The sequence below is a fragment of the Epinephelus lanceolatus genome, chromosome 23 (genome assembly GCF_041903045.1).
Source record: "Epinephelus lanceolatus isolate andai-2023 chromosome 23, ASM4190304v1, whole genome shotgun sequence".
In the NCBI taxonomy this organism is placed as follows: Eukaryota; Metazoa; Chordata; class Actinopteri; order Perciformes; family Serranidae; genus Epinephelus; species Epinephelus lanceolatus.
In genome coordinates, this window is record NC_135756.1 from 26,825,168 (window position 1) to 26,845,462 (window position 20,295).

Below are 20,295 nucleotides of genomic sequence, written 5' to 3' on the forward strand. Positions count from 1 at the left end.
AATGAAACCTGCAAATGTCGGAACGTCACATCAGTCCTTGAACGCAGCACCCGTGCGCTCTGGTGCAGCTTGACGCTCCCACAGCGGACAGATGAGGTGGGAACACTGGGAGCGCTGCAGCAGGTTGGAGTAGTTTGTGCAAATGGCCATGACTGCTGAGTTCTCTTTAAGAGTGTGAAGGTGAGAAGATCTGAGTCTGTGCAGGTTTACTCACCAATTTTTTGGTCAAGTGGAGCATCCTAAAGTGCCCATGTGACCATCAAGAGTTTAGTTCTATAAACGCAACTTTTCCAACTCACTTTTAGCAGCTTGGATGCTTGAGGACTCTGACACTCAGCTTAAACAGTCAGTTTGGATCAAATAGGAACATTTATTTTTCTCCACTAAAGCATCACCACAGGGTTTACAAACTCCCAGAAGCTTCAGGATGTTTTCCACAGCTCTCCTCCTCGCAGCGCTCGGCGTTTTTACGCATTTGGACACTTTTACGCACGGGTGCCAGCTTCCCTCCGAGTGGCGGCCGCTGAGCGAGGGCTGCCGGGCGGAGCTGGCGGAGATCATCGTGTACGCCCGCGTCCTGGCGATCCACCGGGAGCCCCTGGGCGGCGGGGCGGGCAGCCTCTACAACTCGCTGCCCTTTGGGTTCGGGTATGGGTACGAGGGCGCGGAGGAAGGGCTGCTGTACTCTGCTGAGGTGGAGTTGCTGTGCGACCAGGCCTGGGGCAGCATGCTGGAGGTGCCGACTGGATCAAGGCTCAACTTGACCGGGCTTGGATACCTGTCCTGCCAGTCCCACACCGTGATGGAGAACTACTCCTACTTCTTCTTCCTCAGGTGAGGTCAAAGGCATGGACGCATTTATCCAAATAGTTTCAACAGACAGCTGGACACTAATTCAAACTGTACTCACAGCAGACTATAATTAAGTTTTATTGTTGCCATAAAACTTTTTACCAGACAGAAATGCGTTTTGCAAAATAGCAACTTGACACTAACACTCTAATAACTCCTCTGTGTTTCTGTCTTTTGTCTTTTATTGTATTTAAATATAATTTTGAGGTATACACTTCAGACTGCTGAAGTATTTCTATCAAGTGAGATTTGATATTTTGTACTTTTTATTCACTACATATCTGACAGCTGTGTTTATAGTTATTTTGCAAAGAACCTGCAAAGCAAACTTCAGTTTTATTACAGTAAATATGATGCATTTCTAACCTATGCAATGCAGTTACAATGTAACATACAAAGCTGGACTTGATTTGGTTGAACAGCTACTGCACAACCCAATAACTCCTGCAGCAGCCTCAGCTTTCTGCTCAGTTTTCCTGTTTATCTCCTCTGCAGGATGGACGAGAACTACAACATCCTCCCCCACGGCGTCAACTTCCAGGACGCCATCTTTCCCGACACATCCGATAACAGACGCACCTTCTCCAGCCTCTTCCAGTTCTCCAACTGCACCCAAGGAAGCCAGCCTTTCCACACCTTCAGCCCTGAGTGGGACACCCAGGAGGACAGCAGGGTAAGGCTTCACATTGTTTCCACCACACACACATTTTTCTGTGTGTTATCGTGCAACTTTTTTCCCTTTGAATGTCTAAAACTAAAGCAAGAATTGTAACCCTGAGGACTGACATGCAACATGATTGGAGAGGTGGTTGCCATAGTGATGCTTGCTGCTTCCTTGAAAACAAAATGACTCCCATCTCCTTGTACAGCCTCATTAAATTCTGAAGAAATAAGCAAAAAAAAATCTCCTTCTTCACTCAGGTCAGCTTTTTTTGGTGTTTACAGAGGATGTAAACAAACCCGACACCATCTTGTTACCATGGAGATAACAGATTAGCAGTCCAGATAAACAGCAGGGTGCAGGGAACTGGAGGTGGGGGGTCGGCCAAGAACTATTGTTAAGGTTTTGTCTTTTTCAGTAATATGTACATATACTGTTGTCGCTAAAAAGTGAATATGAGTGCAGAGTGTGGAGGAAAAGTGAGGCGGCAGAGTGAGGTACGGTGTGTGTGTGTGTGTGTGTGTGTGTGTGTGTGTGTGGACACCTAATCCTGAGCTGAGTTGTGACTCTGCTGACAGGAATGTGGTGAGGATCAGTAGAAACACAGTTTAACTACCCTCTGGCACAGTGCAGAGCTACACAAACACCCACACACACACACACCCACACACACACACACACACACACACACACACACACATTTAAAAATATCACCTCACTGTTCTTATCTTCAAAGGATTAACAAAAAAAACCAAGAACACTCACACACACGCACAGAAGACTTGATTATACTCTTAAAAGATTCCCAGCATGTGATTGGTCACATGCGATCACCTCCCAGCCTGTTGAAGATCAAAGCAATTGCTGATTGGTCGAGGTCTCTCCATCTGGCTCCTCAGGCATACAGGATGCTGACCATCCAAAGGTCAAAGGTCAGATAATGAAAATCCACATCTCTGACAGGCCGCAGTTTGGAAGTGTGTCAGTCCGCAGCTTTGATTTACAACAGTATGAAGTAACAGCTTACTGACCTGGAATCAGAGATAAGCCAAACCTTGTCGACAGAAGAAGAAAAATCTGTTGCATTAATTATCACTCCTTCTCTGAGTGAGTTGAGCAGGTTGCACATCAGACAAGACAGAACACGGCAGCTGGAAATGGAACAAGTTTTTGCCCTCAGTTTGAAACCAGGGCATCTGTTTAGCTGTTGAAGATGTTTTAATTTGGTGGTACTGTTGTAGGCTTGAGACTCCGGTAAGAGTTAAGTCACAAGTTTGAGGCATGACTTGTTTGCCTCATGACTTGTTTTTAAGATTTTACTTAATTTAGAGCTGACTTCCTCAAGACTTGACTTTATCAGTTAAAAACTAAGACTTGGCTGCTTAAATCCTGGAACAGTATAAGAAAGATAGTGACTGACCTTGTATGGCCACAAAACTGCGTTTTGAACTGAAGTGACCTCACACTAACTAGAAAAACATTTTAACTTAATATCATGGTCAACATTTGGAGACCTGAAAGACTAACAATTGACTTGCATTCCTCACTGAATATTGGTTATTTCAGAGCTTTACTTTTACTTGTCTTAAATGACTTGAGACTTGATTTGGACTTGTTTCAGTTGACTTGAGACTTGATTTGGACTTGTTTCAGTGACCTGAGACTTGATTCAGACTTATTTCAGTGACTTTAGACTTGAAATGGACTTGTTTCAGTTGATGTGAGACTTGATTTGGACTTGTTTCAGTTGACTTGAGACTTGATTTAGACTTGTTTCAACTGATGTGAGACTTGATTTGATCTTGTTTCAGCTGAGTTGAGACTTGATTTGGACTTGTTTTAGTTGACTTGAGACTTGACTTGGACTTGTTTTAGTTGACTTGAGACTTGATTCGGGCTTATTTCAGCGACTTGAGACTTGACTTGGACTTGTTTTAGTTGACTTGAGACTTGATTTGTACTTGTTTCAGTTGACTTGAGACTTGATTGGATAGGCCATGAAAGATTAAAGAGTTAACTTAGATTGATTTCCATTGACTCAATAGTTCACTTGGACTTGTCTTAAACTATTTTGACTTTACTTCATTGACATGAGACTTAAACTGGTCCCAAATTACTTGAGACATGACTTGGACTTGTTTTAAATGACCTTGAGCTTGACTTGTCTCCACTGACGCAAGAGTTGACTTGGACTTGTTTAAAATTAATTTTGACATAACCTTACTTCAGTGATTTGAGACTTAACTTGAAGCAGTCCCAAATGACTTGAGACTTGAAGTTGTCCTGAATTACTTGTGACTTGACTTGGCCTTGTTATAAATGACCTTGGGCTTGACTTGTCTCCGCTGATGCAAAAGTTGACTTGGACTTGTCTCAAATTAGTTTTGACTTTACTTTACTTCAGTGACTGGAGACTTAACTTGAAGTGGTCACAAATGACTTGAGACTTGAACTGGTCCCGAATAACTTGAGACTTGACTTGGCCTCGTTATAAGTGACCTTGGGCTTGTCTTGTCTCCACTGTTGTGAGAGCTGACTTGGACTTCTCTCAAGTTAATTTTGACCTAACCCTACTTCAGTGACTTTATACTTAACTTGAAGTGGTCCCAAATGACTTGAGACTTAACTGGAATTGGCCCCAAATGACTTGAGACTTGACTTGGGTTTGTTATGAATAACCTTGGACTTGACTTTTTCTCCGCCGAGTTGAGACTTGGACTTGTTATCAGTGAATTTTGGAACGACTTGTCTTGAATAACACAAGACATGATTTGCATCAAATGAATCTTGACTTCACCTGTCTTATTGTCCTGAGACTTAAAATGGTCTCTTCTACAATTATTTCAAACTTGACTTGGACTCACCTCCATTTGTCTCTCATGACTTGAAGCTTCTTGCACTTGTGCTATATGGGTTTTGACTTGTCTCAAAGGACTTGAGACTTGAATTGGGCTTGCCCTAAGTAACTTCATTGACTTGCATTTTTTTTGTTAGATTTGTGTCCACTGATATGAGCCTGGACTTTGACAGGTCTCCTTTGATCTGATGTTAGACTTTGACGAATCTCCATTGACCTGAGCCTTAGCGTTGGCCTTATCCCCATTGACCTGACGTGGACTTGCCCCAACAGATGACTCAAGTTGTATCCAGAACTGGGGAAAAAGTCATACTGAAAAAACATCACACAACAGCATCATTAGGATCATGAAAGTCAATGGAAGATCAATACATTTGGACCTATTTGTGTAGAGTGTCACAGACACTGTTCAGATCAATACCTGTTAGGGATGTTGCACCTTGCTCCTGACTGACTTGAACGCTACCTGCAGCAGACAGAATGACGTGATTAATTGCTTCCTAAATGGATTTATGGCATTTGTTTATTGTCGACAGTCAAAACTGAAGAACTGAACCAGGAAAGGTGTTATGGTCTGGTGTCTTAGCTCTCTTTGGGTTTGACCTGCATGGTCTGAGCTTTATGGTCAAAGGTCAGTGACGTTGGGTTTAAAGACGCTGTTCATTTAGAGGACATGCACTCGCATGTAGAGGCCACGACCTCCAGGGCGGCCGGGACAAAACAGGTGTTTTGCTCTAGGTATTTATGGAGGATGATGAGATGGAAGGACCCTCTTCTTCCTCTTCATGCCTCTCTTTACCCGTCCATGTTTCTCTGCCTTCTGCATCAGATTTAAAACAAAAGAAAAACTCTCTTTTCTTTCTCTCCTTCCATTTTACGTCACTGTAATTAAAATTTAATTAAAACCAACAAGATCTGATGTCTAATTTCACTGTCTGTCTATCTATCTATTGCCAAAGGATTTTGGAGGTGTTTCCTTGGCTGAATCCTTCTCTCAGTGCTTTGAGGTTCTGAGACATGATTTAGCTGAAGTTTAAACACAAAACATCCCTTAAAATTGGAGCTGGGAGGTTGTTTGCTTCTGGTTTCAGCCTCATGGGAACCAGACGCCCCTCCAAAAGGATAAACTGGAGACTTCCTCCACTTTTCTGCCAGAGCCTTCAATTAGCTTTTGTTAAAGCCTCCTCTTATCAGCAGCACTCAGAGCAGCTTTAACCACGACACTGCTGTAAACCGGCTGTTCATCTGTTTAATACAGATTTCTTTTTACCCCTGAAAGATATCCCATCTAATTTCTGATATTTTTTTAGGTCCTTTATCCTTCACCTACAAGATGAAGGCAAATTCCTCGAATAGGCCTATGTCTCCATCAGCAGATTTGCATGTTTACATGCCTTCTAGTGATTTGATCATGACCACAGCAGGGGAACGCTACAGTAGTAACAGTCATATAAACACCTTTAACACGTTTTCTGACTCTCATTAAGAATTTTATGTGGACGCATAGAGGGATAAAAGGAGGACAACACAGTCTGCCTGTTTCCCTCAGTAGTTAAAGCTCCCACTTTGTCTGTCTCGTCTTTGTTTTCCTTTTTCCCTCTGCCTCCCTTTTGTTCTTTTTATCTCTTCATCGCTCACTCGCTCTTTGTCTTTTTTCCTCTTTTTGTCTGTTTTCTAATCACCCATCCCTACGCACGCACACACACACACACACACACACACACACACACACACACACACACACAAAGCAAAATAAAACCTCAGGAGAAGAGGAGAAATCCTGGCTTGTCTCTTTGACGTCAATAGTGAAGCTCTAAAGGCACTGAATGTGTGTGTGTGTGTGTGTGTGTGTGTGTGAGTGAGTGGGGTGGACTCATGCTGAGTTTCTATATACAGACAGAAAAACGAATCAAAAGCCTGTAGAAATAAACGAGCAGTCAGGTCAGGCTGGAAACACACATAAATACACACGTCCCCCTAAAACCCTCTACTCTCTCATTTGTTTACAATATCTTTTCTTCATTATTCCTCACATAAAAGTTCCAGTATTAAGTTTTGCTATTATGGATGTGTGGAGAGGTAGAAACGTGGGCAACGTAGAGATGTATCCAACTAAAGGAATCCATCTAACCCTTGCCTCTCTGTTGTTGACAGCAAATGGTAAACATTACAGATGACAGGTTCATACTTGTATTTAAGTTTTCTACCAAAACATGTTTACATGTTTATGTGTTTTAACGGTCAAAAAACACTTTATTTTCCTCATACAGTCTGTGCTGGAACACCTGTATTCACTCTCTGTCTGTGAAGGCTCAGCTTTAGCGCCTGTCTCTTTAAGCCCCCTTCCCGAAAACAGCCCAGTCTCCTATGATTCATCATTGTTTCCAGGTCGTCCGTATCTCAGCGTCTGTGCACCGTCATTGCAGCCAGGAAATGACTATCACAAAGAATAACCAAAATTACATTTTTTCCTTGTTAGCATGTAGCTACATGTACATTAGCAATGTACTCGCAGCTGGGGAATGACTGTAACGGAGAATAGCGGTGCTTTCTACATAGAAAATCATGAACAAAAGTTTTCAAACACATCCAGACATGGTCCAGCAGGAATATGATAAGAAACTGGGGAGACATTTACAACATCAGAAACAAAGTTTACAGGTTTCTCTGACATTAGCATGTAGTTTCATGTAGCATTGCAAGCTACGTAATGTAAACACTTGCAGTAGCGTGCCTGGAGCAGATGACCATAAGAAATCAGGCATGCTATGATGAGTAGAAAAAATTGGTATTGAGAATTATATTAATTTAATTATTGACCAGATATGTTACATGTTAGCGGGACTATTTTTAATGTTGTTAATATTTCCTGTAGAAAGTCAATGTTTTGGCCACACAGGGCAAAACATTTACATATTTTCTCCTTATGAAGTTGACATGGCAATCATGTTAGCAACAACTGTTAATTTATACAGTAAATGTGTAAGAGTGTAAAACTGTTGCCCAGCAGATACGGGGCAACACTGCACAGCACTGGAGTTGTGTTTGTGGCCACCTAATACAAATGTAAGTCCAGTATTCGCTCTCTTTTTAGCTAGGTTTTGGTCTTCACCAACTCCTCAAGGAAACATCTGGCTCGTTAGCTGCTACATGCTCCACTGTTGTTAACAGCTACTAACTAACGGTGGTGACAACTTTCTGCTGAGGCTGGGAACCATGATGAGAGTGGTGAGACTAAAAACCAAAATAATTAGCTGAAAGATACTAAAATGCTCCATGGCACTGAAAAGAAATTGCAAAGGTGGGTGATAATTAGGCTACCTGGGTTTGTCACAATGAGCGCCTCTTTTCATTTTACATGCAGTCATTTTATCTGTTGTGTAGCACAGCTTTAAATGCATTTTAACTCTTGACATTCTGCAGCCTTGATAGTTTTGTTCCATCCATCCATCCATTTTAATCCATTTATTCAGGGCTGGGTTGCCAAGGCAGCAGGCCAAGCAAAACACCTCAGAAGTCCCTCTCCTTAGCAACGCTTTCCAACTCCTCCTGGGGGACCCCAAAGCATTGCCAGGCCAGATGAGATATGTAATCCCTCCAGTGTGTTCTGGGTCTGCCCCGGGGCCTCCTACCAGTGGGACGTGCTGGGAACATCTCTAACGGGTGGCGCCTTGGAGGTATCCTAATTTGATGCCCGAACCACCTCAACTGACCCCTTTCGACACGAAGGAGGAGGGGATCCTAGCTCCCTCCTGATGTCTGTGCTCCTCACCCTATCTCTAAGGCCGAGCCCAGCCACCAGAGGAAACTCATTTCGGCCACTTGTATCCACAGTCTCATTCTTTTTGGCCACTTCTCAAAGCTCATGACCACAGGTGAGGGTTAGGATGTAGATGGACCAGTAAATCGAAAGCCTTGCCTTCCAGCTCAGCTCTCGCTTCACCACGACAGTCCAGCACCCTGGAGGCCTCCCAGGCAGGCTGAGCAGTGTGATACCCCAATAATTGGAGCACACCCTCTGGTCCCCTTTTATAAAATTTGGACCACCACCCCAGTCTGCCACTTCACTGGCACTGTAGCCAACCTCCACTCGACACTGAAAAGGCGTGTCAGCCAAGACAGCCCAGCAATGTCCGGAGTCTTCAGCATCTCAGGGCGAATCTCATCCACACCTGGTGCCTTGCCTCTGGGGAGCTTTTTGACTACCTCAGCAACCTGAGGTCAGGGATGTGTGCCAGGGATATGAACGAGAGTTCCCCAAAGTTTTCACATTCTGCCTCCTCCACAGAGGATGTGATGGCCAGGTTCAGGAGTACCTCAAAGTACGCCTTCCACTGCTTGACACTATCCCCAGTCTGGGTCAGCAGCTGTCCTTCTCTGCTGAGCACAGCCTGAGGCAAACCCTGGCTTCCCTCCCTGAGGCATCTCATGGTTTGCCAGAACCTTGAGGCCAACCGAAAGTCCTTCTCCACTGCTCTTCTTCAGTCTTTCTTTAACATTTTTGTACACTTGAATATGAGGACATTTTGTACATGCATGTGTGTGTCTTCACATGTCCCGTAAGTTGTGTTTTTACAGATGATGCTAAACAGCAGGCAGGTAACACCCGGATGTTTTGACAGGTGGTGAGTGTTAGTGTGTGTTGGGGGCGTCCCGCTGAGAGCCTTCCTATGAGCATGAGAAAGGGTTCAAACTCTAAAAAAAATGTACCAGTGTTACATAATCTGGATTTGAATTTTGTTTGGATAAATGGGTGGGAAAAGATTTCCCTTAAAGGGTTATTTCACCCAAATTACAAAAAAAAAAAAAAAAAGGTTCGGGTTGTCCATGCCTTATTCATCTTTGAAATGAGGATGCTTCCACTGCAGTAAAATGGATATGAAGGAAACATACAGCAAGAAATGAAAATTACATTTTAAAAATTCAACAGCAGGGCGTTCCCTTGACCTAGACCATGACCAAGCCACATACCATGTAATTGCAGTGCCCCTGGTTAAATTCCAGCCGGAGACCTTTGTTGCATGTCAAAACCCCTCTTTCCAGCAACAGTATTGTCATTATTGAATGATCCACACAGACCTCACTGTTAACAGTTTTCACACTGTTTCTTCCGTAAAAAGAAGCCCCAATGAAATGCTAAATCTTTGCATATCTCAATGTTTTAGAATGAAAAGTACATTTTACTCATTATATATTAAACTAAATATTTACACAAGAGTGATATCTATCTTCTCATTGGGCCCTTGGCAAAAATGAGGCCAAGTGTATTTGCTCAAATGGCAAATCTAATTATTAAAACTGGCACCAAGACACACCTTAGAAACACTTTGAAAGTAAGTAGTGAAGGCATTAACATCATATTCTGTGGCCATCTGAGGCTGGTGTGAACAGGCCACAGCAAGTTCTTTTGACAGGATGTGAATGTGTTCTTCATTGCCAAAAGAGACAGAAAAAAAGTATCATTAATATACTGTCTGTTACTTCAGTGCATTTAGCAAAGCAAAAAATATCCAAGTAAGTACACTGACTCAAATACAGAATACAATCAACACATAAGTTCTGGTCATATTGGTGCTGTTGATTCTACTGTGTTTGTTAGCAAAATGCTAGTGGGACGCAAGGAACAATTAGCATTACAGGGACAGTTCGGATTTTTTGAAGTTGGTTTGTCTGACCTTCTTGTCCATAGTCAGTGCAGTACCTACAATAAATGATGGTGGACATGCCCCCAATTTGGAGAAGCAGACAAGAGTACTGCCACAGGTTTCGCTAGGTTTGTACATTCGTCTGACTAAGTGCTGTCGTATATGAAGACACATGCATTTTCCACTGTGACTACAATGGCACTCACCCCTGTTAACCCTGCTGGTTGAGGTCAGCTCTGGTCTACCCAAGCACATGACCTTTGCATCGTCAGGGAGAGAAGGGAGGTCCATGGGGTGATACATTTATGTTACACAGACACACATAAACATGGTCCCCCAGTGTTTTTGCTCTGGTAGAGAGCCTGTGGGGATAAACATAAATGACAAGGGTCAGGACCTACGCTTTATGTCCCCATCCTCCCTCCTTACAAGTGGGGTTTTCTTTGCAGAGGAGAACAAGCAAGAGTAGGGGAGAAGCAACCGTACTGTGGACATCAAAGGGAAAAAGATTTTCTCATTTTCTCAAAGGGGCTGCTGGGAAACCCACATCACCAGTGCTCCCACACTATAAAACCAGCTGACAAGATGGCAACTGCCGGTTTACAACAGTTTGCTTTGCCTGTTAAGAAAACAACCCTTGCTGTATGTTAACTTTCCCTCTCCTCCCTTTCTCCAGCTGCTGTGTTCCTCGGTGCAGGCTGCACTGTTCGAGGAGGAGGAGCGAGGCCGCAAGATGCAGGAGCGCCTGGCCGCTGCGGAGAGGAGGAACCGGCAGCTGAAGGAGCGCGTTCGGAAGGTGAAGCGCTCTCTGAGAAACACCCGCAAGGCTGCGCGCAAGGCCGAGCAGGAGGCGCAGGAGCTGCGAGAGAAGCTGAAGGCTGCGGAGCGGAGGGCGGGGCATCACCTCAATGCCATAACACAGGAGGAGCCTCCACCAGGCCGTTACGCAAGCACGACGATACGCAAGAGAATGCAGCTTTAACGAATCCCACCTGCCCCAATCTTCCACCCACCTGGACTGAAAACCGTGGTCGTGGAGAGCGAGAGACTGCTGGGCGGTCTCTATGTAAGGGACAAACAAATAGCAACTGTCACATATGAGTAAACACACCTTAAAGTTATAATCTCCATAACTTTCCTGTAAATAAACTAGTCCTTCCTTTTGTATCCCTGATTGCTATCACACAAGAGTGACCGTCAGGATCATTCCTGGTCAACTGACAAAAGTTCAAGAAGTTTCCTGAAAGAGAATCAACCATTTATTTTCTCTATGATTACTCTCGTAGGTGGAGCAGCACTGTAGCTCTGCTGCCTTCTACAACTGGATTCAGTTGCTGCTCAATGCTCCTCTCAGGCCGTGATCACATAGGATGTGTTTCTGCTCCAATACAAAGCACAGCTGTGAGTGACAAGAGTTACAGTGACGGCAGGAGCTTATTGGAGTGCTGGTTTCCCCAACCCTACATAAAAGAAGTTCATATGTTAAAACTATTGGTGAGGTCCATTTATGCTGGAGCAAGACGAGAAGAGAGAAATAAGAATTTGGTGAAAGGGGTACACCACCTATTTTACAAGTCGCATGGTGTACCAACTAGGCAGTAAAAGTGAGTGTTTTTTAACAACAGTTTGCAACATGGCTGTGTTAGCGACCGAACAGGATATTTTAAGCCCAAACATGATCTTTTCCAAACTCTAACCAAGTGGTTTTTGCCCCAAAACCTAACCACACTTTAACCACAGCATTGTGGCAACATAAAATTAAAATTGTAATGTAAAGAAACATAAAGTTTCAACATAGTCACTATATACAAAATGTACAAATGTAACAATTGTAACAAAAACTTAAAATGTCAGCACTATTCTTGTGATTGAGTTGAGTCAGGTTGATATGAGTAACTTGTTAACAAGCAGTCCCTTACGAAAGTCCATGATGTTTGGTCATGGACTTTCGACATCCAGATACGACATGCAAGGTACCCTGGATGCATTGGTTGTTGATGTTCTGGGACTCTGTGTCAAGTTATGCCTGTTACATGCATTGTCTTTTTTCAAAATACACAGAAAATTTAACGTTTACATACAGTCTCTTTAAAAATAAACACACTACATTGGTATAACACCGCAAATTTACATTTTTTTTCCCTTCAACAACAAACACACATGGTTGGGTTTAGGAAAAAAGAACAGGGTTTGGTTTTACAATCTTACAGGACGCAAACGCCGCTCTCCTGGGTGAAAGTCAGTGTTTGTTGGAACCCACCCACCACCCTTCCCTCCTGCCCCACTGGGACTTATGCCGCCTTAACTTTTCATCTTGCCCCGCAGCATTTCCATCTGACACCACTGGGCCCCGTTAAACTCTAACGGCAAGCAGCTGTGTATTATGCCGACGTTGAAGGACACCTTTTTTCATTGGTACCTGACGCTACAAGTAACTGCCCAAGCGCCATATGTCAATGACCTCAGAGTGAGACCGGGGTGAGACATCCAGTATTCATTTGAACTTTTGCTTCTGGCAACCTGGTGAACGCCAGTGAAAAAAATTATCTATGTCTTCAGCTGAAAAATGTTCGACTTGTTCGTAGGCTAGTTGCTAACTTTAGTCCGTTTGTTGTTCGGTGTTGGATGGGTGGTGTACTTATTCTTTTATTACAGAGAAGAGCCCCTGGCTGCAACTGGAAACACTGATGAGAGAGATTAGATTAAATCAAAACATTAAAGGTGCAGGCTGAAAAACAAAACTTGAGCTGAAAGATGCTAAAATGCTCTGAGTGGAACTGCAGAGTTGGGTGATAATTCTCTTTTGGTACCTCACTATAAGCAACCCTTTTCACTATACACATACTAATTTGACTCATTAATATAAACATTTTGATTATAACAGCTTCAAGTCATTGAATGAGTTGTAGTAGCATTTATAGTCTTTAGTTTATGCAGCTTTTTGCAACACATATTGTAGGACAACCTGCAGCAACCACACAACTGAAGTTAAACACAAAAAAAGACAAATTCAAAAATGCCTTTTATGTTTTCACGGCCTGTTGAAGCAATGATGTTGTGACTGTTTCTTTGACTGACATTGTCAGTAGTGAGTGGTGCAACTGAGAATGAGAATTCTGGGATGTTTGAAAAGGTTCATTTATTATTAAGTTGAGCTCTTTAAAGTCTGGAACATCAGCTTGTACATGGATATTTTTGTATGAATGTTTTTTCCGCATATAAAATTGAACTTGGATGAACATCAGTGTGAACGTGACAATGTCTGAGAGAAGACTATTAACATCTGGGTCAGTGGAGTACAAAAAAACAAATAGCCACACACACTCAGCGGTTGAGTTAAGCCCTACAGCATCACGCAGAGAGTGTAAAGAGAGGTTAAGGTCAGAGGAGACATTGTATATGTGTAGTACTTGAGGAGAGAGCGGTGTGTGTGTGTGTGTGTGTGTGTGTGTCTGGTCCATCAAGTGACTGGAATGTGTTTGTGTGGGCAGCAATGTTCCGAGCAGCAGGACGTCGCCGAAATATTCCTCTAATTCAGTCTGGAAAACCAAAAGCTCCAGAGGGAGGCGAGCAACTGTCACATCACGAGACCTCGGCGAATGCAAGGAAAACAAATCACCAAATGATAACAAAACGAGAGGCAGGGTGGATGGAGAAGGATGCAGAAAGAGAGAGAGAGGTGCATTCATCAAAAGCTAAATTGCAGCTTCTCTCTTGTGGCACATATTCAAAAGCTCAGTGATGGTGAGGTGATGATGAGGTGAATGTGAAAGCAGTGGTGGAATTATGACCTGCAGTTGTGATGAAGATGCTAAAATAACAAGATGTAGCAGACCCTCACTTTCTGGTCTATGCTTAGTTAGCATGTAAGTAACACAGGCACAGGAAGTACTTTATATCTTTGCAAACTCTGCAGCAGCCAATGTATTTTTTAACTAGAGTTCGAAACATTTCCAGCTGTGCTTGTAGTTACCACACTGGGTATCTGAAGCCCAGACATTATGTTTTCCTAACCCCAACTACATGGTTTTTGTGGCTAAGCATAACCACGTGTTAACCACAGTGCTGTCACCACATACAATAGACAACTAAAGGGTAAAGAAACACATGATTTCAACATGTCGGCCACATATGAGACAAACAAATGTAACATAATCACAGTCTGCAGAAACATACAATGTAATATTTAGTCTGGTGATTAAAGCCACTGAGTGCGTAATTTCAGGCTGGTCTCCTGCACTTGGTGTATGTTTTCCTATTAAAAGGATTGCACCAAAATTTGTACCTATACTGTGTAATCATGAGCCAGTTATTCTTGTATAATCCACATGTTTGGGAAGGCTGCCATCACGTGACCAATGTGCTGATAGGAGTAAATAATAAAGACGGAAGCAGTCTTGTTTGCTCAAAGGTTGGGGTGGTGTATGGGTCACAAAACGTTGGACTTTCCCCACAAGATTGGTGTTTATTTTTTTGGGCTTCTTTGTGTTTAACTGATGGGACAGTTGTTTTAGCATCAGGGGGAAGAGAGAGGGTGGATGACATGCAGCAAAGGGCCACAGGTTGGAATCAAACTAGCAGCCGCTGTGGCAAGGACAAAGACTTTGTACATGGGGCACCTGTTCTACCAGGTGAGCTAATGGGTGTCCCAACTGTGTGAACATTTTAAGGTATATTGTTGCAATGTTTCTTTTCTTTAGCCTAACCTCAATAAATTCACTTGCCTAAACCTAACCTCTCTAACTTTTTTTTTTTTTTTTTTAAATAACATAACATCATTTGTGGGGCATTAATTAGTATGATATTGTATGAATCGTTGAATGAGGATCGGTTGAGAATTTCTATGCCATTAAAGGAATACTTCACTCCCCAAATGACCATTTGTATATCAATTACTGACCTTGTGTTACGTTGAATTCATGAAAAAAAAAAAAAAAAAACGTTTTTCTAGCATGCCTCCATGGTGAATGAAGAATCCAAAAAGAAAAGGGAAATATATTGGTTCTATCCATCCGTCCATTTTCATCTGCTTATCCAGGGCGGCCGGGTCGTGGGGGCAGCAGGCCAAGCAAAGCATCCCAGACATCCCTCTCCTCAGCAACACTTTCCAGCTCCTCCTGGGGGACCCCAATGTGTTCCCAGGCCAGACGAGATATGTAATCCCTCCAACGTGTTCTGGGTCTGCCCCGGGGTCTCCTACCAGTGGGACGTGCCCGGAACACCTCCAGCGGGAGGCGCCCAGAAGGCATATCTAAGGCTGAGCCCAGCCACCCCACAGAGGAAACTCGGAAACTTGGCCACTTGTATCCGCGATCTCATTCTTTCGATCACTACCCAGAGTTCATGACCATAGGTGAGGGTTGGGATGGACCAGTAAATTGAAAGCTTTGCTTTCTGGCTCAGCTCCCTCTTCACCACAACGGACCGGCGCAGCATCCACATCACCGCAGAAGCCGCACCGACCCACCGATCCATCTCACGCTCCATTCTACCCTCACTTGTGAACTAGACCCCAAGATACTTGAACTCCCTCGCTTGAGGCAGTAACTCTCCCCCAACCCGGAGAGGGCAAACCACCGGTTTCCGACAGAGGACCATGGCCTTAGACTTGGAGGTGCTGACTCTCATCCCAACTGCTTCACACTCGGCTGCAAAATGCTCCAGTGCATGGTGTGATGGAGCCAACAGAACCACATCATCTGCGAAAAGGACTTCAATTCCCCAATTCTCTAGTTCTCCACGATGTTTAGAACAACCTACCTGCTGAGTTCCTTCAAAAACTTTGTGCAAGTGTACTGAGAAGAATTGATGTTGTTTTGAAGGCAAAGGGTGGTCACACCAAATACTAATTTGATTAAGATTTTTTTTACTTTTTTTTTTTTTTTTACACCTGCCTAAAACTTTTGCACGGTACTGTATATATATACACGCATATATTTAAGCAGCATCACACGAGAAGGAGTGATGTGTACTGTATATCGTCACGGCTGTGATTCGGTCGTAGGCACGAGGCCGCAGGCTTTTATACAACAGCTCAACAACAGCTTGAAGAGCAATGCTGAGTAAGGAAATGTTAACAAAAAGTGATGAAATAAATTATTTAAGTATGTTATGTAGCTCTGTGAAAAAAAAACAGTTCCCCCAGTCTGTTGCCAGGCAATGCAGCACACACACCGGGAACTCACAATCTACTTTGTGTTTACATTGATCTGCAACTGTGTAACTTCGTCCAGTTCGGCTGATGAAACGTTGGCAAACCTGGATGTTGGCACGGCCAGATTCAGCTTCCACTGTCCCTCATCCTCATCAGTTCCTCATCAGATGATCATTGATAATTCCTGACTGTGTTCGCTTCATTTTTGCTCCTCTCCAGTTTGTCGAGGTCGGCTGATGTCACACAAACACAGCTGGAGGTCTGCACAGAAGAGTCCTGGCTTTCCTTTTCCTCGTCCTCTCCTGACGACCACTCATGATTTAATTCAAATGTAATTTTGGGGAAAATATCCATCTTCTTGGTGTAACGCTAGTGTCAGTTTGTGTCAATGTAGCGAGTGTGACAGTTGGTTAATTAACGGCTGTATTTATATTTATAACACCTGTGAGCGGAGTGATTTTACTGTTACATGTCCCAGTGATGTTATACTCTATATCAGCACTCACGGAATGCCTCTTGTCCAATATATATTAATATATATATAATGTATATAATGTATATATATATATATATATATATATATATATACAGTACAGGCCAAAAGTTTGGACACACCTTCTCATTCAATGCGTTTTCTTTATTTTCATGACTATTTACATTGTAGATTCTCACTGAAGGCATCAAAACTATGAATGAACACATGTGGAGTTATGTACTTAACAAAAAAAGGTGAAATAACTGAAAACATGTTTTATATTCTAGTTTCTTCAAAATAGCCACCCTTTGCTCTGATTACTGCTTTGCACACTCTTGGCATTCTCTCCATGAGCTTCAAGAGGTAGTCACCTGAAATGGTTTCCACTTCACAGGTGTGCCTTATCAGGGTTAATTAGTGGAATTTCTTGCTTTATCAATGGGGTTGGGACCATCAGTTGTGTTGTGTAGAAGTCAGGTTAATACACAGCCGACAGCCCTATTGGACAACTGTTAAAATTCATATTATGGCAAGAACCAATCAGCTAACTAAAGAAAAATGAGTGGCCATCATTACTTTAAGAAATGAAGGTCAGTCAGTCCGGAAAATTGCAAAAACTTTAAATGTGTCCCCAAGTGGAGTCGCAAAAACCATCAAGCGCTACAACCAAACTGGCACACATGAGGACCGACCCAGGAAAGGAAGACCAAGAGTCACCTCTGCTTCTGAGGATAAGTTCATCTGAGTCACCAGCCTCAGAAATCGCAAGTTAACAGCAGCTCAGATCAGAGACCAGATGAATGCCACACAGAGTTCTAGCAGCAGACCCATCTCTAGAACAACTGTTAAGAGGAGACTGCGCCAATCAGGCCTTCATGGTCAAATAGCTGCTAGGAAACCACTGCTAAGGAGAGGCAACAAGCAGAAGAGATTTGTTTGGGCCAAGAAACACAAGGAATGGACATTAGACCAGTGGAAATCTGTGCTTTGGTCTGATGAGTCCAAATTTGAGATCTTTGGCTCCAACCGCCGTGTCTTTGTGAGACGCAGAAAAGGTGAACGGATGGATTCCACATGCCTGGTTCCCACTGTGAAGCATGGAGGAGGAGGTGTGATGGTGTGGGGGTGTTTTGCTGGTGACACTGTTGGGGATTTATTCAAAATTGAAGGCACACTGAACTAGCATGGCTACCACAGCATCCTGCAGCGACATGCCATCCCATCCGGTTTGCGTTTAGTTGGACGATCATTTATTTTTCAACAGGACAATGACCCCAAACACACCTCCAGGCTGTGTAAGGGCTATTTGACCAAGAAGGAGAGTGATGGAGTGCTGCGGCACATGACCTGGCCTCCACAGTCACCGGACCTGAACCCAGTCGAGATGGTTTGGGGTGAGCTGGACCGCAGAGTGAAGGCAAAGGGGCCAACAAGTGCTAAACACCTCTGGGAACTCCTTCAAGACTGGTGGAAAACCATTTCAGGTGACTACCTCTTGAAGCTCATGGAGAGAATGCCAAGAGTGTGCAAAGCAGTAATCAGAGCAAAGGGTGGCTATTTTGAAGAAACTAGAATATAAAACATGTTTTCAGTTATTTCACCTTTTTTTGTTAAGTACATAACTCCACATGTGTTCATTCATAGTTTTGATGCCTTCAGTGAGAATCTACAATGTAAATAGTCATGAAAATAAAGAAAACGCATTGAATGAGAAGGTGTGTCCAAACTTTTGGCCTGTACTGTATATATATATATATATATGTGTATACAAAGTACTTATATACCTTTACTTCTCGGGCTGCTCCCTCAGAGTAGCCCTGTGCAGCTGTTTGCTGACAACAACTCCATTTTCCTGAGGGCCACTTCACAAATGGAGAAAATGGAGGGAATACAATAAAATGTCTGGGTTATATTGTTGAAGAATAGTGTTAAAAATAAACTTCAACCACTCCAACATATTTTTCCTCCTTTGGCAGTCCAAACAAGGGTAATTTTCAGTTGCACTGAAAAAAAGCAGCGTCTCCTCCACATGCAATTACAGTTTAAACTCTGCAGCCTGCTCCCCCAACTCTGCTCTAAGTAGGTTTGTTTGGAGGCGCAGCTCAGTGGCCCGCAGGCGGGCATTGTGTTCATTAAAAATGTGTCACATAGTGATGCAACCAAGTTATGGAAGTGAAGGCAGAAAAGCAAACGTTTCAGGCAGCTGAGGACCTGTGTGTCTGTGGGCAGAGAGAGCTCCCTTTGGCCTGGACTTTGGGCTTCTTTTTTACTTTGCAGACCTTATAGATGGATAAAAATGCAATATAAAACTCTGAAGAAGAAGGAAAAACCCCAAACGCCTATCAGGTCCTCTTTAAGATATTTATTTGTAAGCTTTTCTTGACAAAAATTCCACATCTTTGATTGAAACAAATGTGTAAAATATATAAAATATAAAGTATTGCACAGTATGATGAAAATTCAAGCCAAGAGAAAACAAAAAAAGAATTAAAGAAGGTCTGGCATAAGCAGCTGGGAAACATCCACATAATCTATGACTGAAATGGCAGCAGTGGTGGCAGAGCTAGCGGTTTGAAACTAAGTGATTACTCCACTTCTAATTATTGTGACACCATACACTGGATGCATGTCACAGACAGTCACCTCTACACAAAGAGCTAGTTAACCTCAGAGCAGTAGGACAGTTGTGGGCCTAATTCACTGTCATCTGGCAGAGGGAGAGAGGATGTTGAGATGAGATGTTAAGTATCTGCTTCTGAAAGAACATAATCTTGTACAGAAGCCTTTTTCCCTCAAAGTAAAAATTTGAAGTCATTACTAGTGTAATTACTAGTGTGATCCTGTGAGATGATTTCCATCAGAGTTTAAAGTTTGGTTCAGTTTTGAGTTTACTAACTGCTGGCAAAGAGACAGTGGGACATTAGAGGGAAACATCACATCACCCCCTGCTGTTTGCATTAAGAACTGTCTGTCCAATGACACGGACGGTCTTAGCACACTTCAGATTTACCAGCACACACACACATAACTGTGTGTTATCTCACTGTTTCAGATGATTGGCCTCTAATTAGTTTTATGGAATATACATATGCTGCTTAGTAAAGAACAAAACAACATGTCACTGCGGGGGAGAGAGGGGAGAGGAGGGGAGGAAAGCCTGCAGTGAGAGAAAAGCTAAAGAGAAGGATGTGAGGGTGAAGCCCTGAATTAAAGATGAGGAGAAATCAGTTTAAGAAGCAGAGATCTGTGACTCCAAGCACAAACACACTTACAGCTTGACAGCCAAAGTCAACAAGCGGCATTTGTATCAGCATGTGTGAAAGTGACAGGCAATTTTGATTTAAGAAATTCAATTCTGCTGCTTTGCTGTGTGTGTGTGTGTGTCTGTGTGTGTGTGTACAACTGTGTTTGAACTTGATGTTGTACGTGTGCATGTTGTGTCAAAGGGATGTAAAATACTTTGATTTCACAATTTTCATTTCAGTGCTTTAGTGCACGTCCGTGTGTGTGTGTATGTCAGAGGGATGAATAATTTTCAACAAGCACTGAATGTGTATGTGCATGCATGTGTGCGTGCTTTCCTCTGTGGTGAAGCGAGATAGGCAGGCAGTCAGGAAGAAAAGCTCCAACTGAGACGGAGGGAAAAGCAGA

At 43.1% G+C, this 20,295-nt stretch overlaps 1 protein-coding gene across 1 annotated transcript; it reads left to right on the forward strand.

The window, feature by feature from the left end:
* Positions 1–75: 75 nt before the first annotated feature.
* Positions 76–14,749, forward strand: ccdc3a (coiled-coil domain containing 3a). The gene is made up of 3 exons (XM_033614192.2): positions 76–834; positions 1,348–1,525; positions 10,692–14,749. The coding sequence occupies exons 1-3, from the start codon at positions 428–430 to the stop codon at positions 10,995–10,997; spliced, it is 891 nt and encodes a 296-aa protein (XP_033470083.1). The 5' UTR covers positions 76–427; the 3' UTR covers positions 10,998–14,749.
* Positions 14,750–20,295: the final 5,546 nt, after the last annotated feature.